Below are 24,384 nucleotides of genomic sequence, written 5' to 3'. Positions count from 1 at the left end.
CCCCCTGCTCAAAGCAGGACCAATCCCCAACTAAATCATCCCACACCAGGTCCTTTCAGTTCCAACCTGCCTAAGAAAATGTTCCAGTTCCTTAGAGGCAAATGAAAGTGCCTTTTAAACAAAATATACACCGTATAATTCAAAGCATATTAATTAAAAGCATATGACCAAACCTGGCCATCCTTACTCAGGCAATAGAAGTTCTGCAGGCATAAAGACTGCATGATTCAGCCCACAGTGAATGTACACTGCTAAAAATATGCAAATGTTCCTTAGAGATGACTATTCTAGCACTCTTGACTTTTCTGTAAGAGCAAAATAAAAGCAAGACTAAAACAACAATCAGTTCTGATTTACACTGAAAGCATTCTTCCTCTTTAAGGCATGGAGTCATTTTTGTTGTAAAGAGGTAAAAGAGGCTACATTCATCCTTTATACATCATGTCAGTGCACACCTGCCAGTTGTTTGGGTCTGATCCTGTAAAAAGATCCATATGCGCACACCTGTAGTCCTGAGAGCATCTCATGGGACTCTGTGTGGGCATGATGTTTGGGTATGTGGATCTGTTTTCAGGATCAGACCCATCTTTTGTTTTATTGGGATAGGTGTGTCCTCAGAACATGAGCAATAGAACGGACAGGCAGAGAATAAGCAGTGTTCTGATTCTGTGACTGCCTCCATTCGTCTTGTATATGAGTAGACTGATGACAGTTGTGCAGTCCTGGAATGGAGCACAGCTTCAAAGTCATGTACTCCTCTGCATTGCAGGGAACATAGTATTCCTTCCCTCCTTAAAGTTTGATTACATTACATTCACATTTAGTGCACATTCCCACACTCAAACATAATTAGCTTACAGTCAGTGTTGTAACAGTGAATACAGTATAACCCTCATGCAAAACAAATAACAGGAGCATTAGAGTTACAAAACCTAAGCATTATAAAGCATAGTAATGACCAGTCAGGGTAATTTTTATAAATATTCCGTTAGCCTCACAACTACCTACATTCCATTAGGGACAGTATTGGCATGTGACAATTTACCTCATACACAATGACTTTACTCTGACCCAGAAGACACGTCTACAAACTGTTCCAATGCTGTGGTGGGACTTTCTGCTCCTAGCTGTTTAGGAAGGATTTGAGGAGGTCATAAATCAACTCTGAGGTTTGTTAAGTAAAAATTGAAACTTCATGGTGATTCTGTGGAAATTTCCTTTCCAAAGACAACCTGCAACTTCTAATAATCACAGAAGAGTTTGAGACTGACCATTCATACTAACATTTTGTAGCTGGGTTATTCTTCCATGGTGTGTTAATTTTTGGTGGCAGCCAAATGAATACAAATACTTACCGGCTGGGAGTATAAAATTAGAACTGGACCTGAGTCTTGGAACGTTTCCTTGCAGTGATCTACAAAAGGAGTTGCAAGGATAATTTGGTCAAGCAAAGAACTTGTGTGTGCTTTTTCTGACAGTGAACTATTTTGCACAGTTCCTTTGATCTAATTGTACTTATTTTTATAAGCTTGTTTTCATAAGGCCCGATCCAGTTACACCAGTGTAAATCTGAGGTAATACCACTGAGTCAGTGCGTTTACTTTGGATTTATGCTGCTGTAACTGAGAACAGAATTTGGCCCATGAAGAATAAACCTAATAATACTTTGTATTTCATAGATTCATAGATTTTAAAGCCATAAGGGACCTTTGTTATCATCTAGTGAAGAGGTTGGCAAACTATGGCCCAAGGGCCACATCCGGCCCTCCAGACATTTTAATCTGGCTCTCAAGCTCCCACCAGGAAGCAGAGTCTGGGGTTGGCCCCGCTCCAGCCGGCGAGTTGGGTCGGGGTCTTGCCCCACTCCGCGTGGCTCCCGGAAGCAGCAGCACATCGCCTCCTCCGGCTCCTATGCATAGGGGCAGCCAGGGGGCTCTACACGCTGCCCCCACCCCAAGCGCCGCCCTCCACAGCTCCCATTGGCTGGGAACCGCAGGGGTGGTGCCTACGGACAGGGCAGTGCGCAGACCCGCCTGGCCGCACCTCCATGTAGGAGCTGGAGGGGGGCACATGCCACTGTTTCTGGGAGCTGCTTAAGATAAGTGCCACCTGGAGCCTGACCCCCTCCCATGCCCCAACCCCCTGCCCCAGCCCTGATTCCCCCCCCCCGAACCCTTCGGTCCCAGCCCGGAGCACCCTCCTGCACCCCCAAACCCTCATCCCCAGGCCCACCCCGGAGGCTGCCCCCCCAGCTGGAGCCCTCCCGCCCCCCCAAACCCCAATTTCATGAGCATTCATGGCCCACCATACCATTTCCATACCCAGATATGGCTCTCGGGCCAAAAAGTTTGCCCACCCTTGAGCTAGTGTGACCACAGGCCACAGGACTTCATTGAATTAATTCCTGCTTTAAGTCCAATAGCTATGGTTGAACTAAAGCATATATTTTAGAAGAACACCCAATCTTGGTTTAAAAATTTCCAGTGATGGAGAAGCCATGGCAAGTTGTTCCAAAGGTTAATTACCCTCACTGTTAAACATTTCTGTTTTATTTCTAGTCTGAGTTCATCTAGCTTCACCTTCCACCCACTGGATTTTATTATACCTTCATCTGCTAAATTGGACAAGTCCTCTTAAAAATGTCTTGTTCCAATGTAGGTACTTTGATCAGACTGTGATCAAATTACTCCTTAATCTTCTCTTTGTTAAGCTAAACAGATGGAATTCCTTGAATCTCTCCCTATAAGGCATGTTTTCTAATCCTTTAATAATTCTCAAGACTCTTCTCTGAACCCTCTCTAAGTTTTCAATATCTTTCTTGAATTGTGGTCACGCAACTGGACATAGTATTCCAGTAGCCATTACATCCGTGCCAGATACAGAGGTAATATAACCTCCCTACTCCTATTCGATATTCCTGTATATCCATCTAGGGATCATGTTAACCCTTTTAGCCACAGCTTTGCACTGGGATCTCATGTTCAGATGATTATCCATCATGACCCCCAAGTCAAGAGTCATAGAATCGTAGAATCATAGAATATCAGGGTTGGAAGGGACCTCAGGAGGTCATCTAGTCCAACCCCCTGCTCAAAGCAGGACCAATCCCCAACTAAATCATCTCAGCCAGGACTTTGTCAAGCCTGACCTTAAAAACTTCTAAGGAAGGAGATTTCACCACCTCCCTAGGTAATGCATTCCAGTGTTTCACCACCCTCCTAGTGAAAAAGGTTTTCCTAATATCCAACCTAAACCTCCCCCAATGCAACTTGAGACCATTACTCCTTGTTCTGTCATCTGCTACCACTGAGAACAGTCTAGATCCATCCTCTTTGGAACCCCCTTTCAGGTAGTTGAAAGCAGCTATCAAATCCCCCCTCATTCTTCTCTTCCACAGACTAAACAATCCCAGTTCCCTCAGCCTCTCCTCATAAGTCATGTGTTCCAGTCCCCTAATCATTTTTGTTGCCCTCCGCTGGACGTTTTCCAATTTTTCCACATCCTTCTTGTAGTCACTGCTTCCCAAGGTAGAGCCCACCATCCTGTAGGTATGACTTACATTCTTTGTTCCTAGATGTGTGACTTTACAATTGACTATATTGAAACACAACTTGTTTGCCTGTACCCCTGGGCGAACCACGGGCCCGGGGAGGCTAGTCCCCGGCCCAGCCCGCCACTTCCACCTGAGGCCCCTCCCCTCCTTCTTCCCTCCCCCGCCGAAGCCCAGAGGTCCCCCTCCCCCAAACCTGGGCTGCCTGAGCGCCTCCAGCCTCACAGCCCTGAGCGGGCGGTGCACACACCCCCCTCCCGCAACCCCAGAGTGCCAGGTGCGCAGCATGCAGCACCCCACCCCACCCCAGAGTGCTGGGTGGGCACTTTCCAACTGATGATTTGTGGTTTGAATGACTAAGGCAGTTGTCATTCACAGCTGATGATCCAACCCACAGATGATGGGTCTGGTTCCCCTTTCACACCAGTATGACTCAAATGACTAATTCACACTGTTGGGACTATGAGGAGAATCAGGTCCAATGTGCAGAATGATTGAATACAACTTGGGAGAGTATCACAAGTTTCTTGACTTATTTTGCATTGGTGAATGGCAGGACCTACAGCAATGTGTGTTTTAGCTAATTCTGGATAATAGGACTGAGCCACTTTATATAATTGAAAGTGATTCTCTGTCCACTCAAGAATCAAGGATACTGTGGAGATTTTGAGTGTAATATTAATTAGAGATGAGCCTGAGCCACAAAGTCCAGATCCAGATTCAGTTCCAAACTTTCAGGTCTTTGGACCTGAGCTTTTGGGACCAACAAAGTTAGGATCCTGATTCTGATTTAATGTAAAATGATATGAGAGGAGAATCAGGCCCATAAATTCCCCTGTAGTTAATGGAGTTCCATCAGCGTGAGACCAATATGGGTACGTCTACACAGAAAGTGTCAAGCCATGGCAGCAAGTCACAGAGTCCAGGTGGACCGACTTGGGCTCATGGGGGCTCTAGCTGCTGCACTAAAGATAGCTGTGTAGGTGCTGCAACTCAGACTGGAGCTCACCCCTCTCCCTCGGTTTCAGTGCCTGAGCTCCAGCCAGAGCCTCAACATCTTCGCAGCTATTGTTAGCGTGGTAGCGGAAGCCCAAGTCTGTTGACCCGGGCTCCGAGACTCACTGCTGCGGGCTGCAGCTCACTGTGTAAACGTGCCCTATGGGATCCTACTCAGGCACCTTTCTCACACTTTTAGGGTGTTTGGCTCCAAGTTTTTGTTCAGACTACCTCTAATATTTGGCCAGATTCAGCTCCCATTTAGAGCGGTGTAAATGTGAAGAGACTGTACTGAGTCCCACGGAGTCTTTTCACATATGCACCAGTGTGAGAACAGCATCTGGCTCACTGATTCTTTTAATGACAAAATAAAACATATATGTGAGTTCAAATAATAGCCATTGCTTATTTTTATGATTAATTTGAAAGTGCTGGTAGGAATTAGGTAGCAATAATTTGAAGTAATCATATACCTTACTGGGTTCTAAACTAACTGTAACAGCTCAGAAAAAAGACCTTTGCTCAATGAAGACCTTTCCTCAAACAAAAACCTCAAACACATAAGGAATGAGATGCAGAATAATAGTGAAAACAGTACAGTGTAATTACATGAACCAATAAGCATGTTCTCATCTGGAATGCTGCGTTCAGTTCTGTTCACCCCATCTCAAAAAGGATATAGCACAAACAGCAAAGGCCATTCAGAAATGAACAATGAGAATGATTAGAGACATGGAAAAAAACTCTGTAATGAAGAGACACTGTAAAGATTGGGACTGCTTACCTTAGGAAGGAGACAAATAAGAGGGCGCCATGATAAAGAGATACAAAATAATGAATGTTCTCTCTCATTTTTTACATCCATGTGCAGAATGAATTTTGTTATGTGCACCAATATGCAGGTGATGTGGGGTGGGGGTGGGGCCAAGGGGTTGGGAGTGTGGGAGGGGGCTCAGGGCTAGGCAGTGGGTTGAGGTGAGGGGGGTGAGGGCTCTGGCTGGGGGTGCAGGTTCTGGGGTGGGGCCAAGAATGAGGGGATTGGGGTGCGGGAGGAGGTGCGGGCTCTGGGGTGGAGCTGGGGATGAGAGGTTTGGGGTGCAGGCTGCCCCAGGGCTGCAGCAGGGAGAGAAGACTCCTGCCAGCCGTCTCTCGCAGCAGCAGCCCAGGGCCGGGGGAGAGATGCCTCTCTCAGGCTGCCGCAGCTCCAGGGCTAGAACTGGGGCTGAGGGAGAGGCGCCTCTCCTCGTCTGATCGCCTGGAGGAAACTTAGGTGAGAAGGTAGATCAGGAATTTCTATTCAGCCTTCCTCATAATAAGAGAAGGGAATGAGACATTCAATGAAATTGAAAGGTGGCAAATTCAAAACTGATTAAATACTTTTTCACACAACAACATGCAGTTAGCCTGTGACAGCCTGAGGAATGATGAGTAGGACACTAGTCTTGGACCCTGGAGACCTGGATTCAATTCCCTGCTCCACCAGAGACTTTGTGTGATCTTGGGCAAGTTACTGGGGGTCAGAGTACTGCTCTACCTTACAAGGTTGTAGTGAGGATAAATACATTAAAGATTGTGAGGTGCTTAGATGCTACAGTAACAGGAGTCATATAAATACCTAATCTAGACAGACAATACCATTGTGGCCAAGAGCTTAGCAGAAAAGGACTAGACATTTCTAAAGAGAAACAGAATTGTAATAGTAAGGATTAAAAAAATAAAATCCAAAGAATTTTGGAAGGGATATAAACTTTCATGCCTCAGGGCATAAATTGACCTCTAACTAATAGAGATTAGGAAGAAGCTTTCTTTTGTGGATGTCCTGCAGGGTTTCTTGCATGTTGCTCTGAATCATCTGGGGCTGGCCACTGTCATAGAAAGGGAATCTGACTAGATGAACCAGCGGTCTTCTCCATTATGGCAATTCCTATGGTTCTTATCATTGATAAATATATGAAGATGATGATTCACAGTGTTGGCAGTAATATTCACTATCTCATCTCATCTTCTGTATTTTTATATATTAATAATACTAGAGTGGAACCACCAAGATGTGTGTGTTGGATGGGCACTTGGCTAAGCCTTGTTACCACATTTTCATATTGCTGGATCCCCTCTCCATATTATTTGTTACTCTCACTCATCATGTCACGTCTAAAAGCCAAATCCTGCCCCCCTTTTTCATGTTCTGTAGCATTTACTGAGTTTTGTGGGACTACTCACGTCAGCAAGCACTGCACAGTGGTGGCAGAATGGGGCCCTAAGATTGTAAGCTCCTTCAGGCTGAGACCTTGCAATTTCTCCTTTGAAATGCCCAGTCCACTTTGGGGTGCAATAAAATAATAAATAATATTAAAAATAGTTTTAAAATATTTTAAGCTGACTTCCACCCCATCTCATGACACAACAACTCCCATGTTCACTGCTTAGTGAGAACTAGTTCCATAGAATTTATGGTAATAAAATAGAAATTCAACTGCTGAGGACATAAGTTGAAAGATGCATGATATAGTAGACTCAGTGCAGGGCTGGGAGCTGGGAACCCTGGGCTCTTCAAGTTACTTAAACTGAGGAGAAAAATCTGAGTTTTCTCTTCTGTTAAACAGAGATGATATTCACCTATCTCACAGTTAATGTTTGTGAAGTATTTTGAAGATGAAAATGCTATGCATTAATATTAATGGAGATCTGTTGTCTGTGGTAAGGGTAGCACTTCCTCAGTGGCACCAGTTGATGAACTGACCAGTAGAGTTACCAGCCTGACTTTATTATTTTGATTTCTTTGATTTACCATTTCTTTGATTTCCAGGCTGACTTTATCATTTTGATTTCTTTGTTACACATAGTGGCTTTCTTACGAATCTCTCTGCAGCCCTCTTAGGATGAATGTGCCCACCTGTCCTACAGATCATGTCATTGCAAAAGAATCTGATCACAACAGTTTTGAGGAAAGAGTTTGAGTCACATTTGTAAAATGTCAGTGACTGATATAATATTAGGCTCAGAGAGTGAAATGCACCAGATCAAATCAGCACGTTCAAAAGACATTAAGAAGTGTCTGGTGCTACGTTTTGTTATTTATTTAACTGAACAATGGAAACCTAGATGTTCCCATTGACTGATGCACTGCTAATATTTATTTATGGAGACATGAATTATAATCTTGGTCAGGTCACAAGTGCAAGGAGTTCACTGGTCTCTTCCTAGTCCCAGCTATGCTGGCACAGGTGATGTCATAGATACATAGCTTCCAAAGCCAGAAAGGACAACTGTGAACATCTTGTCTGGCCTCCTGTCTAGCACAAGCCATAAAACTTCCCCAAAATAATTTCTAGAGCAGATCGTTTAGAAAAATATCCAATCCTAATTTCAGTTTGCTGCCCTATAGATAGTTTGAAGGATTACACTTTTATCAGTAGATGTCAGTAAACACAGATTTCACCATATCACCAACCGTCGGAAAAATATTTCCATTGATAATGGTTGCAATTTTCAGATTGGAAAAATAAGAAAAAGGCTATTTGGAATTTAGAGTTTGTTTTAAGGATATTTACTTGGATATTTTGACATGTGATGTTGACAATTTGTGTTTTAATGACCACAATGCTTTGATTTTATGAATCTCAATATCTACTATAATTAAACAGTTATTGTCTAACATGCCCATAATTTCCCACAACCGTGAACAATTTAAATTGATAAAAATCAGAAACAATGATTAAAACCCACAATTTTGTGCCATTGTGAAAATTTACATTGATAAAAATTGAAAAAAAATGCTTAAAAATAAACATTGATGTCTGACAAAATTATTTAAAAAAAAAATCAAATTCTGCCGAGCCCATCTATAGACCTTCATGTTGCTATCCTCTCCAGCCACAAGGGAAATGAATGTACCGCAGAGCTTTATCTCTGAGTTAAATGTCTCCCATGATTACTCCTGGTGCAGTTTTCCTTGTTGTGGGCAGTGCCTACGGGCACAATCTAGCCCTTGGAAATCAATACACTTTTCTTCTTTTAATTTACATTTTCATAAGCACTGCATCAATTAATGGATATTAATTAAATGTATTAAAAAAGTGACAGTACAGTAGAAAAAAAATTTGAGTAAAGTCCTCCAAAAGCTATTAGTAACTGTAATACAATTCCTGCGTTCTTTTAAACGAATTCACCATCCTCCATCCAAGGTTAATATGATAGCTGCTCCATCCCTGATTGTAGGTATTGCTACTTCTCCCAGATAAACCTTTCCTAATTTTGTTTAAAAGCCTGAACTTATCAGCATGATGTTTCTCTGTAAAACTAAAACTGATCCTGCCGTAGATGGGCAATCACCAAGAGAAAAGACATTGCTCTCTGGCAGCAGAGCTGTGCCTTTCCCCTTGTATCTGAATGCTATGTGGTGGACGGTGGAGCGACACAAAGAACTGTGGCCAGCACTTGATGACTTGCTGCACCATGTGGTTCTCAAGCAGTATTCATCCAGTACACAGCAAGTAGAGTTTACTGCTCAGAAAACTGGTCCCAGATGTGAAATAACCTCTTTGTACGTGTCTCGGGTCCTGGTGCAGTTCTATATTCAGGGTGAGTGAAGCCTATCTGATTACAAACTACTTATCCAGGGGAACTCATGTATGTTTTTCACATTATCTTTTACAGCTCCCAAGTCTACCTTTTGCCCCACTGAAGAAACCTGGTGGCCAGGCCTGGTTATAATCATTGCAGTATGCTGCACCACGCTAGTGTTCCTCTTTGTAGTTGTCATCATTTGCTACAAAGCCATAAAAAGGTAAGACTGTGAGCACCCTGATTGAGCCTACTCCTCAAAGTGCTTTTAGATATTTGGCTGCCATCTTGCGTCCTGGTTTTCTTTCCCTAATGCATCCTGTAACATCACTGCCGTTAATAGCCTGTCTGTGTTTTCATTATAAAGCCAGTTTTTATAACCTGACTCTTTTCCTATGTAACCGATGAAGTTCAAAGCACAACTATTCAGTCCTGAGGATGATTAAAATCTGTGAAGTTCAGATTTGAATGGGAACTTCTTCCATAGTTTGGGTGCTGGGATATGTATCTAGGTTTTGGTCTGGCCCAGCACAGAGGTAGGAGCCAGCTGTCATGTTCAAATCTGGATCCAAGTCCTGTTCAGATTTTCCCCAGAATTCAAAGGTGTTCAGATTTGAGGTTACTGTCCAACACTAATAATAATAATCCCTTAGACAGATACAGTACCCTTCAACTCAAACCATAAGATACTTCATTTGGGGCTCTTAAACTATCCCTAATTCTAGGTTCCAAATTGTCACTTTGGGACCCAAATGCAGAACTGGGTATCCTAATTTAATTCCATGTACACACTGTATGCAGCAGTCACTTCAGTTGCTACTAGTACAGCCTGTCTCTACCATGCCAGCTGCCACTGGTACAGATTAGATCTAGTTAGAAAACAAAAAAACCACTCTTCACCCACCCCCAAAAAAATCACTTTTGTCTCATTTTCCAAGGAAAATGTGGAGTTTTTGGTGAAAAATCAAAAGTTGAAAATTTTTGGCCAAAACCTTCCAGTTTAAAACCAAAAATTTAGATTCAGAAATGCTTTCATGGTGCTTCCTCTTCCTGCTCCTGCTTTCCTCTATGGGCTAGACTCCCAGGCTGGATTATGTCTCCCATGGAAAACCACAGTCTTCCCTCTTACTGAGCTATCACGGTGCCTCAGTGGAGTCACTGGCCATAGACATATGATCTGGCTGGGAGACCCAGCCCGTAGAGAATAATGGGAGCATGAAGCATTACAGCAGCATTTCTGAATGGGAATTTTTTGTTTTTTGGATGGAAACTGAAAAAAAAAATCAGTTTTCAGGTGTGTGGGCGGTGGTTTTTTTTGACAAAAATAGAAGTTTTCTGCAGAAAGAAGATACTTTTGTGAGATACTTCATTTAGTCAGAAACCCAATGTTCCATCAAAAACAGATGGAAAATCAGCCCGAGTACAGACATCTCAGTGTTGGAACGTTGTACACGTTTTAAGAGCATCCACAAAAACCTATCCAGCAGATCAGGATAGGAAATGAAGAATAACGTAACAACTTGCAGCCAAAGGGAAGATTCAGAGGGCAGAATGGAATGTTCTGTAGCTAACTTACTTTATTAGTGGGTATATAGAAATGAACTTTTCTTTTTATAGTTTAGCCAAAACCTGTATATTTATCAATTTCAAGGACTTTTAAAACTTCCAGTTTAAATAGCTGAACTGTTTTAAAATGAGAATTTGCAGAGGACTGGATGGCTAATGGAATTGATAATTGGTAAAAAGTTTTGCATCGTTCTAACCCAACCTCAATAGATTAAAAGTTATTAGGTCTCTCATGACTGCTCAGTGGCTTCATTTGAAAAGCATTGGTGGTCTCAGTCCAATTTTAGTGGATAAGGTGTCCGTGTCACACAAACACCCATTTAATTGGGCTAGATAATGCTAAATATTCTGTGAATGATTACTGGCAGAAACGCTGCGGTTGTAAAATACACTCAAGGCAGAAGCAACTCCCCAATTCTACGTTCACCAAGCAAGGGATCTCTCTTCAGAGCAGTTATCTCCTGGTGGATGGGAGGGTATAGAAAAGATGTTCACGGAACTAAAGGCTTATCTACACTTATAGTGCTGTTCTGGGGCAGCCACACCTCTGTAGTGCTTAGTGAAGATGCTACCTACGTCAACTGTAGAGCTTCTCCATCAGCGTAGGTACTCCACCTCCCTGAGAGGCGGTAGCTGTGTCAACGGGAGAAGCCCTCCCATCAACATAGCACTATCTACACCGGGAGTTAGGTCAGTATAACTGCATCACTCAGGGATGACATACCCACACCCCTGAGCGACATAGTTATACTGACATAAGTTGGTAGTGTAGACCAAGCCTGAGTTCAGAGCTGCTGCGTGCCTCCAGAAATCAGTGGAAAGCCTGTGGTGCATCTTGTTGCAGGAAGATCTGACAGGTGTTTTCATTTCTTTGAGCCAAATGCTAGTTTAGCTGCTGAGTCTTATGTTAATGATCACATTATTGACAAACACTAAGCTGAGAACTGCTCAAAGGGGAGATGAATGTCTATAAAAGAGAAGCACATTAACCGAAATTGGGTATTTTTCAGAGTAACTAGAGCATTTGTCCTCTGTAATGAATCCTTTCAGTAAAAATTATGTTGAATGGATGACCTAGAACTGTTGGCAATATTCCCCAATAGTTGTTGTCTTGATCCTTTTTGAGGAATATTTATTGGTAAGCCCTAGGAAATGAGACAAAATATGAGCTGAAGAAGAGCTCTGTGGAGCTCGAAAGCTTGTCCCTTCCACCAACAGAAGTTGGTCCAATAAAAGATATTACTTTCAACATGGAGACTCATCTGTTATGATTGAACAGCTTGTTTTCTGGAAAGTCTGAGAAATCCCCAACTGTATTTCCTGTTCCTGTTTCAGTTACTCTCATCTGTCCAGAGAAAAATAGGAGAAACAATATTTTTGGGTACGCAAAAGGAATTTAAGGGAATGAACCTAGGTGGCCCTCTGAGGCAGGTTCCATTCTAATATGTTCTCTGTTCTTAGCAGTGTCTTTTCAGTCCATAGTAGCACTTTGTAAATGTGCTTTGTCTTGGTCTTTGTGTTATGAAAAGCATGCTACTTTCCTTTCAAAACCTGCTAGTCCCTCCAAGCCTTCCTCCTCACTATAAATCATTATTCATCTTCCGTTACTCTTCACTTGGCACCTTCTTTAATATCACAGCCTACACCTGGAACTGAAGCCCACTTCTTGTGCACCAACCAGTCTCATTCCCATACGCACCTGTCTTCAGGAAGCCTTCCAACAGTAGTGCAGCATGGCTTCCTTTCTCATTTGACCAATGTATCCTATATTTCTGTGGCTAAATTAGATTGTGAATTCATTGGAGTATGAACCTGCTCTCTTCAGATAGAGGCACAAAAATCAGAACCACTCAAGTTCCAATCCCTGCTCTGACACTTTCTCTGTAGTCTTGGGTGAGCCCTCGGCTCTCTGAGTTGAACGGGAGTAGCTGTGCAGTGGATGCACTGCAGCCAGGCACACTGGGAGAAGTTACTCTAAGCAGCGCATGTCGGTGTGACCCTCGTTATGGGCTTCCCTCCTCATACCAGTTCAGGCAGCTAGAGCCTGTACTAGCACTAAGAGAGAGCATGGCCTTTGTTCCCTGTCACAGTGTAGCTGATCCCTCTACAGTCAAGTTGGGAAGAGCAGAGGCTCCTTGTACTGTTTCCCCTTGTGCACTTGGGCTGGGACTAGGAACAATCTGGCCTTTAACATCTCAATTTCCTCATCTGTAGAACAGGCATAAGAAAATTTACCTACTTCCTGGGGCTGTCATGGGGATGCATTACCTGATGCTTATTAAAGTATTTGAAGGGTACAAGTGTCAAGTATTATTATCATTTCATATGTTCTTTAAAATCTTGCACATGCTTATGGCACTCTAGCATTCCTAGATTGTTAGCTCTTTGGGAGACGGGTCATGTCTTCATGTTTGTACAACACCAGGAAGAGTAGAATCTTGGTCCTGATTGGGGCATCTAGGTATTACGGCAATATAAATATGGACTACTACTACTATTAAACACTAATTAGTCTTACCATTGTAACTGCAACAGACGCCTGTCGTCAGCAGGGAGGACTGAACCGGGGACCTCTGGAGCTTAGTGCATAAGCGTCTACAGCATGAGCTAAAAGCCAGCTTCCTGTTAGCTAAGGCTGTACAGCAGACTCATTTAACTCTCTCTCTCTCTTTCTAAGTGGTCTCAGTGCCACTAGATGGGACAGAACACCACACCCAGGAGGTGCGTGGGTTACATCATCACCATATGTTCCTTGTTTTGTGCAATTAACACAAAATTAAAAAATTCTAGCTAGCCCATCAGTTACAGGGAAAAAAAAGAAAAGTCTACATAAAAAACATCCACAGCAATTTAACCTCTGATTCCTTAATAAAAAAGCCTATCTGGCATGAGATCAGTCGCCACAGTGCTGCCCAATATGAATTAAAAATACAGATTTATATTTCTCTCAAAGTGTGAAAAAGGGAAAAGTCAGTGGCAGACCCACAAGTGTTGCAGTGCCAGTGGACATTGTTCCAAGTAATCTTACTGCAAGAATCTTCTGGAATCTTGGGCTCACATTTGGTTGGGCCCACAAGTGAAGTGAGTTGTACAGCCTTCACCATCAATGGTTGCTATGTCATGTTTGTCTGTACCATGCACTTTGACATGGTTAGCAGTATTGGTGCTAAGAGGAAGCTGAGCAATGAAATAACAGGAGTCAGATGGGTCTCAGGTGCAGTAAGAGTTAAAAGTTATATGCAGGAAAGCTTGGACAGAGATTTATTTGCACAGCGCTTGGTTCTACTGTATTAGTCCCTCACTTTCATAAGAATCATATTTAAAGCAGAAAAAAGAAGAAAAATCCTGTTGTATTGAGACTTAAATCTCATTTGGTAGTTTCAAAGGGCCAGATTCAATCAAACTCAGCCTGGTGTCTGCATGTGTTTGAGAGGAGAAGTGGGGGAGTGACCATTCTCCGTGCACCAGTAACTCAACAACATTTTTACTGAATATGGATCAAAACTGCATCTCTTGGTTTTGTTTTATTTTTAATGCTGGAAGTTCATGAGAGCATCAGTTTTAACTTTATAATTCACAACATACAATACAGTGTATGAGTGCTTTTCATGTGAAAACTTATTGCCAGAGCCAAATCTGTACGTTGCTGTCTCACCCCCTTGGCTTCCATTAAAATCAGTGGAGTTACACCGGTGTAAACTTGATGTAATGGAGATTGTAATCAGTTCCTCTGTTTTCATTTCCATATGTGATCTAATGGCAAAATCTATCAATCAGCTTTAATGCTTAGAACACCACCGAGATGTGCCAGATAAATTATACGCTTAGAAGGACATATATGCGACAGATTTCCAAAGGGGCCTCAAAACAGCCTCAAAAATTGTGAGTGCAGATTGGATTTCTTGCACATAGTTTTTCACAGCCTAGTTGTGCACCTGAGAAATTTATATTTGTGCATGCAAATAGTATCTGTGCATGCAAATTGTGATGTTCAACACCTAATGACTGGCTGTCAGTACGCTATCTGTATATGCACGTATTGTTGGCATGCACCGAGCACCACTGATGTGTCATGCTTGTAATGCGGTTATATATTTTGTGGCAACACCGTCATATTTTGGACAGAAAGGACACCCCAGGAATGTTACGTTGCTATTAGTTTCTTTTTATATTCTTGGTGACAGAGCGGTAGATATTTTGTTTAATGAAGGATATTTATCATCTGAAATTATTCAATGGCACATGAAAATTATTTAAGAACTGGCCAAATTTAAGGACTGGCCCTCACATACCAAGAGCAGCCATAACCTGTAACATCTTTCATCCAGGAATTTCTAAGAAATGTACAGAACACTAGTTAGAACTCAGAACAATACATGTAATAGATGTTATTCTATGCGTTTTGCTGATGGGGAAACTGAGGCATGGAGCGTTTAAGAGACTAGCTAGTCACACAGCCAGTTATTATTAGTGATGTATTATAATAGCTGTACCAGCATATCTGAGAAAATGAACAGTTCAAATTCAAAAACATTTGTAGTTATTTTTCTAGTATGTCTCTGGAAAGTCCTGTCACTCTTTCCCTTTTTCTTGAATGGGTGCATCCTGTTTAGTAAATGCAGATGAGCCAAGAAAAATCAGTAAATAGCTTAGCATGCAGGGAGAGGGACAATGGACATTTGACCCTCCTGGTATTACTCTAATTGCTGGTTGAACTCAAGATATTCAATGTGAGCTTGTCGTCTAAGCAGTACTATGTGGCCCACATCCTCAATTGGTGTAAATCAATGTAACTTCAATGAACCCAGTGGAGCTATGCCCATTTAAATCATCTGAGGATCTTGTTGGGTCTTAAGATCATTTCTACGTTCCCTTACAATGTAAGCACCTAGACCATAGTACAACAGTAAGATTGCCGGGGGAAAGGGGAAATAGACAAGTAAGGAGGATTAAATATTGTTTGGTAAGTAAATAGATGAGATGAGGGAGGGAGGGTGATGCATTACGTAATCCTATTCTGTAACTCACTAGTAGGGCATTGTCTCACTATAAGAGGACTAAGATATTTATATAAATTTTTTTTAAAGTACTGTTGACTTCTTATGTAAAGTTAAGAGACAGCAGCTGTCTCCTGAGACATGAAGGGAATAGCCAACCTGAACATCCCAAGTCTCTGTGCCTTTGGATGCTCCCGGTATTGGACTTTCTAGAAGATGTTTCAGATTATTTTTCTGCGTGTGAAAAGTCTGTATTAAAAATCTACAGCACATCCTCGCTCTCTGAGATGACCTTTCAGCAGCCCATTTTGCCCAGGGAAGTGACTTCTCGGGTCTGCTGGATTTGTGGTAGGATGAATAACTCTGATCTCAATTGTATATCAAAGGGTTTGCAGACAAAAAATACTCTTGCTAAGTCAGCAGGAAAAAGCAGGCCCATGTTGGTTAACAAATTCACATAACAGCTGTTTGACTTTGCTAAGCTACAACAGTTACATATACGCTCCATAGCATGGGGAAAGATACCGTAAATACTTACATATGCATTTCCTTAAATAACTGGCACATTCACCTTCAAATCATATTCTAATATAGGAAAACACTATGTTGAAATAAAGTGACTGGTCAGATTTAAACTGACAAACAAGAAAATTCATAAATTAGGTATTCCACAGGGTCTAATATCCAACATATGACATTAAATACCTTACATGCTGCAGTACCCAGGCCTAACAGGGTGGCTTCAGGATGTACTAAATAAGCAAGGGAACCTTGAATTGCCTTTCTACATTTAGCTAAATGAACCAGTGGTACTCAAAGGAAAAGCACGGCTTATTATGGGTTGGACTGAGTAAATGACATAGACTGGAGGCAGAATGTATTCTAAAGTGCAATGGAAAAATATGTGTCATCTATTAGAATAGCTTTTAGTAGGTTGATGAGAGGGTTAAAATTAATCAACAATGTGGCCAATGCAGGAATATCATTAGTCAAGCTGTGGAAAAAGCTCAAGCTAACTCATCTAGCTAGAAGACTGGGACGTAGGACTGTGATGATGGAGATTGTGCAAACAGAAGACAAACCCTTTATGAAAGCAGCTTCAATGTACACTGCCACCCAGAACCCCATTTCCAGGACCCAAAACTAGGTCCCTCCAACATGGAAGGGAGTCAGCCCATAGAAAATGCAGTTCCTCAGGGAGTAATGCTTTGACTCAGAGATGGATTTGGAAGGAAAAGGGAGTGGAAAAGGAATTTGGAAGGATTTGGAAGTGGCCAGGAAATCAAAAAACCAGTAAGTCCTAGAAAACATATTATAGCCTGAGTACCTCAGGGTTTTCCACACAAAGTTCATCTATAATTTTATGGGCATCATAAATGGATTGGCTGAGTGCTCTGCCATCTTTATTCACAGCAAAAAGGACAAGGCATGTGTTGCTTGGCTTGTATTTCTAAGTACTTCACTATGGATTTAGTCTCCTCTTGCGCCTGGGAGTGAGGTTTGTGGTGGACCCACTGATCACATACTAAATATTCTGAACAACTGGTCTTACTCTCGGCTTGAAACCTCATGCAGTGTCATTTTTACCTGTGAAGAAATGTGAGAAAGACAAGGTAATTTTGGTAATATCTTTTATTGGACCAACTTCTACTGGCAGAAGGGACAAGCTTTCAAGCTACTCAGAGCTCTTCCCCGGTTCACTTCTTGTTGTGTTATTTCATTTTGACCAAAATTTACTGAACCTGAATTTAACCAAATTGAATTAAAATTGAGTATTGTCTAAAAAGAAAATTATCCTTACTTCCAGCAATCCATGAAATTTGGCTATTAAAACACGTCGGACCCACATCTTTGCTAAGCTAACCTACGTTTATCATATTTCACATGTAGACACATTAATTCCACTGTGAATAAGAGTGGCAGAATCCAACCCTTAATTTACATAAAAGCTGTGTGCGGGGGGACTGGATATCTCTGGGCATTGGATAATGGTATAAATACTTCTTAGCTCTTAACTTTTAAGTTCAGGTCCACCCTGTGGGCTCTACTGTGCAATGACTTACATGGGATTACTTGCGAAAGTAAGTGTTGCATAACTGAGCACTAAAGGCCTAATCCAAATCCCACTGGACTCCATGAGACCCATTCTATTGACTTCAGTGGCACAACGGGGTCTTAGTCTGCACGTACTGAAAGTTGGTACCATCTGATGGCTGTTTAATGGTCTATGTGACATGAGTTTGAGTCCCAGTAGATAAGTGACTGTCTCATCAAAAATCACTGCTACCACTTGTTAACAGTTTCATTGGACAGATTAAGGATTGAATGGGCATAGCAAATGAAAAATCCTTTCACCCCTACAGATGGTAGAGTTTGAAGCACATCAGCGATCCTGTGTGGGAAAGTTGGCTCTGCTGCTGCCCACACAGTATTTGTTCTGTGGATCAGCACTGGACTCTGTCCTCCAGGACTGTCAGTTTGGAATTTGTATAAACACTGCATTTCTGCACAGCTGTAAAGGGGGCGGGGGGAGTAGTTTCCATCTTCTGTTTGTCTCCTTTAAGATTACACAAACTTACACAAACATCCGGTTGAGGAGAAAGAGTGCTGCCATAAAAAGGAAAATGTCACTTTGTTTCCCCATAACCCAGAATGACAGCAAATTACAGAAAGCCTTTCCCGGTTTTTGTAACATCAGAGGAATGCCCCACATATCGCACAATTGATTTTCCATTAAAATGTTGTTCAGTTGTTGACTTCTAATTTACAGCGTATTGACTGAGAAGCCAATAGGAATCTATAGACCATTATGGTCAGTTCTGTGGCTCATTAACTTTTTGCCATTAGCACAAAAGAATATGACATTTTTCACTGTACTGTGCAGTTGTACATTAGATGAGGATACAGGCATGTGCAGAACGCTGTGTCCGCCCAGCATCCTTATAAAAAATGCTGCAGGACTCGATGGTACTTGGACCAAATGCAGAAGGACCAATACTGCAAGATGAGGATATGATGCTCAATTTATGCTAGTTCTATGCTGGTGTAACTATGTTGGCTTCACTGGAATCACAGCAGATTCCACTTATTATGAATGCCGCAGTTGCCAGCAAAAAGTTGCTATTATCCAGCAGCTGCCAATAAGCAGAAGGCAGGTTTGTGGGGCTGCAGCCAGGAAAGGAAGTGCTGGGACGTGGCTTCTCTGCACCTCACAAACCTGCCGGCAGTCAGGGCAGCAGTGGGGAGTGGGGCCGCAGCCCAGATACCAGGGCTTTCCACAGGGAGGGGAGGCTGTGGGAAGGGGGGCAGTAGGGGACTGGGAGCCTGCGAAGCTGCCTGGTACCGCTCCCTACAAGCTGGGAGGGGAGACTGTGGGTGGGGCAGCAGTGAGAAGAGGTACCGTGCGGCTCCGGGAGCACCCTTGCTTGCCATGGAAAGCCCTGGCATCCCACCTGCAGCCCTGACCGCAGCCTCCCTTCCCAGCCGGCGGAGTTGGGACGCCAGCTGGGGGCTCCCCAGTGAGGCGGTGATATGAGCCATCAGACCCTTACCTCCTGTGTGGTCCCCAGACGCAGAAAATTTGCAGAGCTGCATCAATAGCAGGAAGCGCTGCCAAGCACTTACATTCCAGCGCGTTCCTCCCTGGCTGAAGCCCTGCAAACTTCCCTGCAGCTGCGGCCTTTTTTCTATACAAAAGTTTTCAATAAGCCACATGCCGATGCCAGTATCAAAATCCCATGAACATTCAGGACAATGGGATGGGATTGGGTCCATGCAAAACGTTGCTATTAATTGGAAGCTGTTAATATCAGGGTTCGCAAAAAGAAAAGGAGTACTTGTGGCACCTTAGAGACTAACCAATTTATTTGAGCATGAGCTTTCGTGAGCTACAGCTCACTTCATGCATCTGATGAAGTGAGCTGTAGGTCACGAAAGCTCATGCTCAAATAAATTGGTTAGTCTCTAAGGTGCCACAAGTACTCCTTTTCTTTTTGCGAATACAGACTAACACGGCTGTTACTCTGAAAAATATCAGGGTTGCTATTAAGTGGTATCCACTGTATTCCCAATTTGCACCTCTGTAGTTAAGTGGAGACTCGGGATCATAGTAATGTTTTGAGGATAATAGGGAGTGTTGCCAACTCTCATAATTTTACCACAAATGGTGTTTCTCCGGGAGTCATGTTAATACATGAGAATAGGGTTTTTCTTTTTTTTTTTTTAAAAGTAAGTTTGTAGCCCTCATGATTGTGGAGAAAACCTTGATATCATGACATGAGTGTACCCTAAAGACTCCAAAATCAGAAGGCAAATAAGACCCCAGTATCTTATTTTTGTAATAATCTCATTTTTAAGCCAATCTCAGGCGTTTTGGGGCCCCAATGATTTTTGAACACTTGGGGTTGAGAGTATTGGCACAGCTGAATGCCTGAGATACACTCAGCACTGTTTGTAGGAAGAGCCAAGATGGTGTTTAGCCTGATCTTTCCCTGATCCTGGGTTCAGTCCAGTCCCTGGTATAATTACAGCAGATTCAGAGCTACTCTTCATTACAGGCAGGATCCTGCTCCAGCAGTCAATGATCACTGAGGTGCTGGGGTACTCTAGACATACTTTCTTTCTCCCAGGAATACTCCTTGAGATGGGAAGAGCATGACACAGAGTGACCACTTTGGTTCTCCGCCACCCAGGGATTCCCCTTACACAAAGGAATCTTGAGAGAGCCACTTAAGCTGGTTTAATAGCTGGGTTTTTTGCCACTGAAGAGATACAGAACATCTGGAATGAAGCCACTGGGGCCTGATTTCTCAAGGGCCTGAGCAACTGCAGCTCCCACTGATTTCAACTGAAGATGTGGATGCTTAGAAGGTCTGAAAATCAGGACCACGCTGTAGAATACCATGGGCCTGAATTTCCTCTCAGTGATGCTGCTTTTACATCTGCGCAGGTCTATTAACTACAGTCAGGTCCTGTGCTTTTTACAAGGGCAGGAATAGAGTCATATTTGCAAGGACACTAGGATCCTCTTAATTTACACATATCTCAGTTTAAACCAAAATGTGCTGATAAAGACCCCAATGGCATTGTTTAGAGACAGTCCCTAGTAATGGGCGGTATGGAGCCATACTGCCCCACGGGGAACACAGCCTCTGCAGGCCTGCTGTTACATCCCTTTATAGGATCAACTTACTTTACTCCCCCCCTACGCTGCTGACTGGTTATACTGGCCAGTGCATAAGGTGTGTGAAGCCACAGTGTCACCTCACGCCCACTCTTCCTTTGAGAGCACCAAGAGAAAAGGAGCCCATGTGATCCCCCAAGCACAAAGGCTGCAGTTCTGCCTGGCCATTATATGGGTTGTGGAATTACGATGATTTGGAACCCACAACAACCATCAAATTGTACAGTAGCTACCTACGTAGCCACATGATCTTATTTTTGTTATCCCATCTTCCTTCCCCTCTACAGTATGTACTGCTAACTGTTTTACAGTGTTACAGTGTATTGCTAACAGCTGATAGCGATCCTGGAGAAGACGAGTAGACATGCTGTATTGGCAGAGTTGTGGGTGGAGAGAGCTTGAGTATGCTAACATTTGCCGTGATTCTCCATACACTTTTATCAGTTTTAGACTAGTATCACTCCACTGAGTTACATATATTTATTCCCAATTTACATTGGTATATGCAACTGGAGAATCAGCTCCATTTTGAATGGCTCTGAAGAGCAAGGTATTAAATGGCCATGTCAAAAAGCATTTGTGGAGCTTCACTGTCCTTATATCACACAACAGCCACACTTCACGCTAAATCCCTGTGATGGGGTAAAGTGCTAACAAAAGGAGTAAAGACTCTGGAACCAACTGTGTGTTAGCCAGAAAAAGGCAAGAATGGGGAAAAGGTCATTTCCCATTCTGGGCCTTTGCAATAAACTAATCATGTGAAGTGGCTCAGATAGGGAAATAATGGAGTTCCCCTCTTTGATGTCTGCTTTTTGAGGCAGCGGTATGAAGGATGGCCATTTTCTTAGGGAACAATAACAAAAAGCTAAGCCCAGTTTGCTGTTCATTTGCTGTGACATGAAGAACCCTGTGCCCCTCCCCACTTGTATCTATTCTAACAGCATCATGATTGAGTGCAACCAAATTCTTCCACACACATTGTCTACTATGCTTGTCTATAAACATTTTAAGTGGGTTTAATGCTGTTGAAAAATGCTGGTCTGAAATCCCTTAAAGACTGAAGCTCTCTCCAACCAGAGACAGCATGGCAGATTATAAATTCTTTGGGGCCACAACTGTTTTTGTTATGTGTTAGTACAGTGCTTAGCACACTGGAGCTCCTACATGCTACACTATACAAATAAGTAATAATAATAATAATAATTAATAATGGGCATTGGAACTGCAGGGTTCACCACATTACCCCCGGCCAAAGTGTTTTACTCCTGATCTGAAAGAACCAACTCTGTATGTGAGATGGAAGCAAAACCTCCGTGTTTATTCAGTCCTCCGCCTCTCTGCTGAGCTGGGTCTAAGTAGAGAGAAAAGGTTTGAGGTAGACATATAAGCACTGAAAAGGCAACTCATTTATACAGACCCCCAAACAACTGCCAGACTGCCAGCCCCAAACTCTTGATACCCACCTGGGCTGGATTCAGACCAGTAACCTAGAAGTTCACAGATTGTCTAGCTGTTAATCCTTTGAACTCCCCATGACCTTTCTACACTACAGGCTACATTTTGCACCCAGTAACAGTGATGTAAATCCTCAGTTACACCACTGGCTCCAAAGGAGTTACTTCAGATTTACACCAGACTAGGTGAGAGCAGACTCTAGATTCATGGGCCCAGTTCTCTTCCTATACTGATGTAAATGAGAAGTAACTCCTTTATATCAGACTGCCTAGGGAGGTTGTGGAAGCTCCTTCACTGGAGGTTTTCAAAAGGAGGCTGGATAGCCAGCTGTCTTGGATGGTTTAGATACAACAAATTCTGCATCTTGGCAAGGGGTTAGACTAGATGACCTTACGGGTCCCTTCTAACCCTATGGTTCTATGATTCTAACTCCATGGAAGTCAATGGAGTTCCACTGTTGTAAAGCTGGTGTAAGAGTGAGTTTGCTCCCAAAATGCCAAGTATTCCTCCTGGTCAGAAAGGCTGACTTATTTAACAAGCTTAAATTTTCTCCTTCCATGTTTTTGTTTTTAGTTTCCTTGCAGATTGGCACTGGTTTGTACTAAATCCTTCCTGAAGAAAACTATTGACTTCAGAGGGAATTTTTGCTTGAAGAAGGACTGAGTAAACCCTGAATAAGGGCTTCAGGATTTCGGCCGCTGTCATAGCGTTGCCATCAGTCCTGAATGGCCATGGGGATATAGAAGGAGTCTGCCCCTGTAGACAGCACTGGGATGGCAGCAACTGGGGAAGGCAGAGTGCTATACTTTTTAAGATACAGTAAGGTCTGATCTTTAGCTCAATCCTAACTGAGATTGTGGAAGCATTATACCATAGGCAGGCATAGTGCCTCCAGACAATGCCATTTGGTCACTGTACTTTGTTCCCATTCCCAGCACAACTGTGATCCTTGAGGTATCAGTTAGTTCTGTATTTCTGAGAGATCTCGGCCTCTGGATGCACATATGTAACTCCCATGGCATTCCATTGCCCACTGAGAAGGGACCAGGCCCTGGGAAACATAGGCAATAAGCTAATTGATGTGTTTGGTCCATAAAGAGGAGCAAAGCTCCGGAACTTAAATACTAGTGACTATTTTCTGTACAGAGTGACCACAATTCCCTGTAGTTTCCACCCTTGCAAAAATAAAAATAAATCACCTTTTTGAAAAAGAAAAAAAAGAACAACAAAGTGCTTATAAATAGCCTTTACTGTGCTTACTTTCACTGAGCAGAAAAAGCCTGTTCTCCGAGCTTGTACAACCCACATTTTCATGTGCCCCACCCACATAAATCCAAGAAATGAGCAAAGCACCAATTAATACTGGTAAGTTGTAATGGTCTGTGTAAAGCTTATTTTTCAGATTTAATTAGTAAATGTTTGTAAAGCTCTTTGAAGATGAAAAGCACTGTATAATTACTAAATAATAAATAACAGTAGCCATTGTTCAATCTATACCATGGGAGGGAAAGGGGCTGAAAATGTTACAGGAACAGAATGAGAAGGGTTCTCATTTTTGACTTCTAGCCACATTTTTGCACTTGCACTCTAATGCATAATGTAATGGAGTTTCCATATTACTGACACGTAGGGCAAAATTGTCAGTACCTTCAAGTTGGCTTGTGTGTGTATGTGCACCTATTGTTGTGCATACAACTGATTGCACCCACAAAACTGACATTTGCCTGCAGAGATCAGGGAGTTAGGAACCTGCTGTGGTTGTGTGAGTATGTGTAACAGGGTGGTCTGCCCTTCAAGGGGCAGGAAGTCTGGGGCCAGCCATCCCTGTTCAGTTATCAGCCCCAGCTAAGAAGGGGTAAGGTGATCCCTATTAAAGGCTACAAGAGCCCAGTGAGCAGAGCTGCAGGAGAGAGATAGGTTCCAGCAGTATACCCTGGAGCAAGGCTGGTGTGTCCTCCTTCCAGCACTGAGATAAGCAAGGGGAAAAGCCTCTGGGAGTTGTAGAACAAGATTGGCAGAGGAACTGCTTTTATTCTGATATTTCGCCTAAGTTTTATATTTGAAGAATCAAACCA

General features: G+C 42.7%; 1 protein-coding gene across 2 annotated transcripts in view; it reads left to right on the top strand.

Moving 5' to 3' along the window:
• The window catches only part of PRIMA1 (proline rich membrane anchor 1), an 85,067-nt gene that overhangs the window by 45,422 nt on the left and 15,261 nt on the right, over positions 1-24,384 (top strand). For both annotated transcript variants that reach the window (XM_043549403.1, XM_007063450.3), the window contains one exon: positions 9,203-9,332. In XM_043549403.1, the coding sequence (XP_043405338.1) occupies positions 9,203-9,332 (130 nt within the window). The remainder of the gene's footprint in view (positions 1-9,202; positions 9,333-24,384) is intronic.

This window comes from Chelonia mydas, chromosome 6, assembly GCF_015237465.2.
Source record: "Chelonia mydas isolate rCheMyd1 chromosome 6, rCheMyd1.pri.v2, whole genome shotgun sequence".
Taxonomy (NCBI): domain Eukaryota; kingdom Metazoa; phylum Chordata; order Testudines; family Cheloniidae; genus Chelonia; species Chelonia mydas.
Note: the sequence above shows the minus strand (reverse complement) of the source record. Positions and strands in the feature narration are given on the sequence as shown.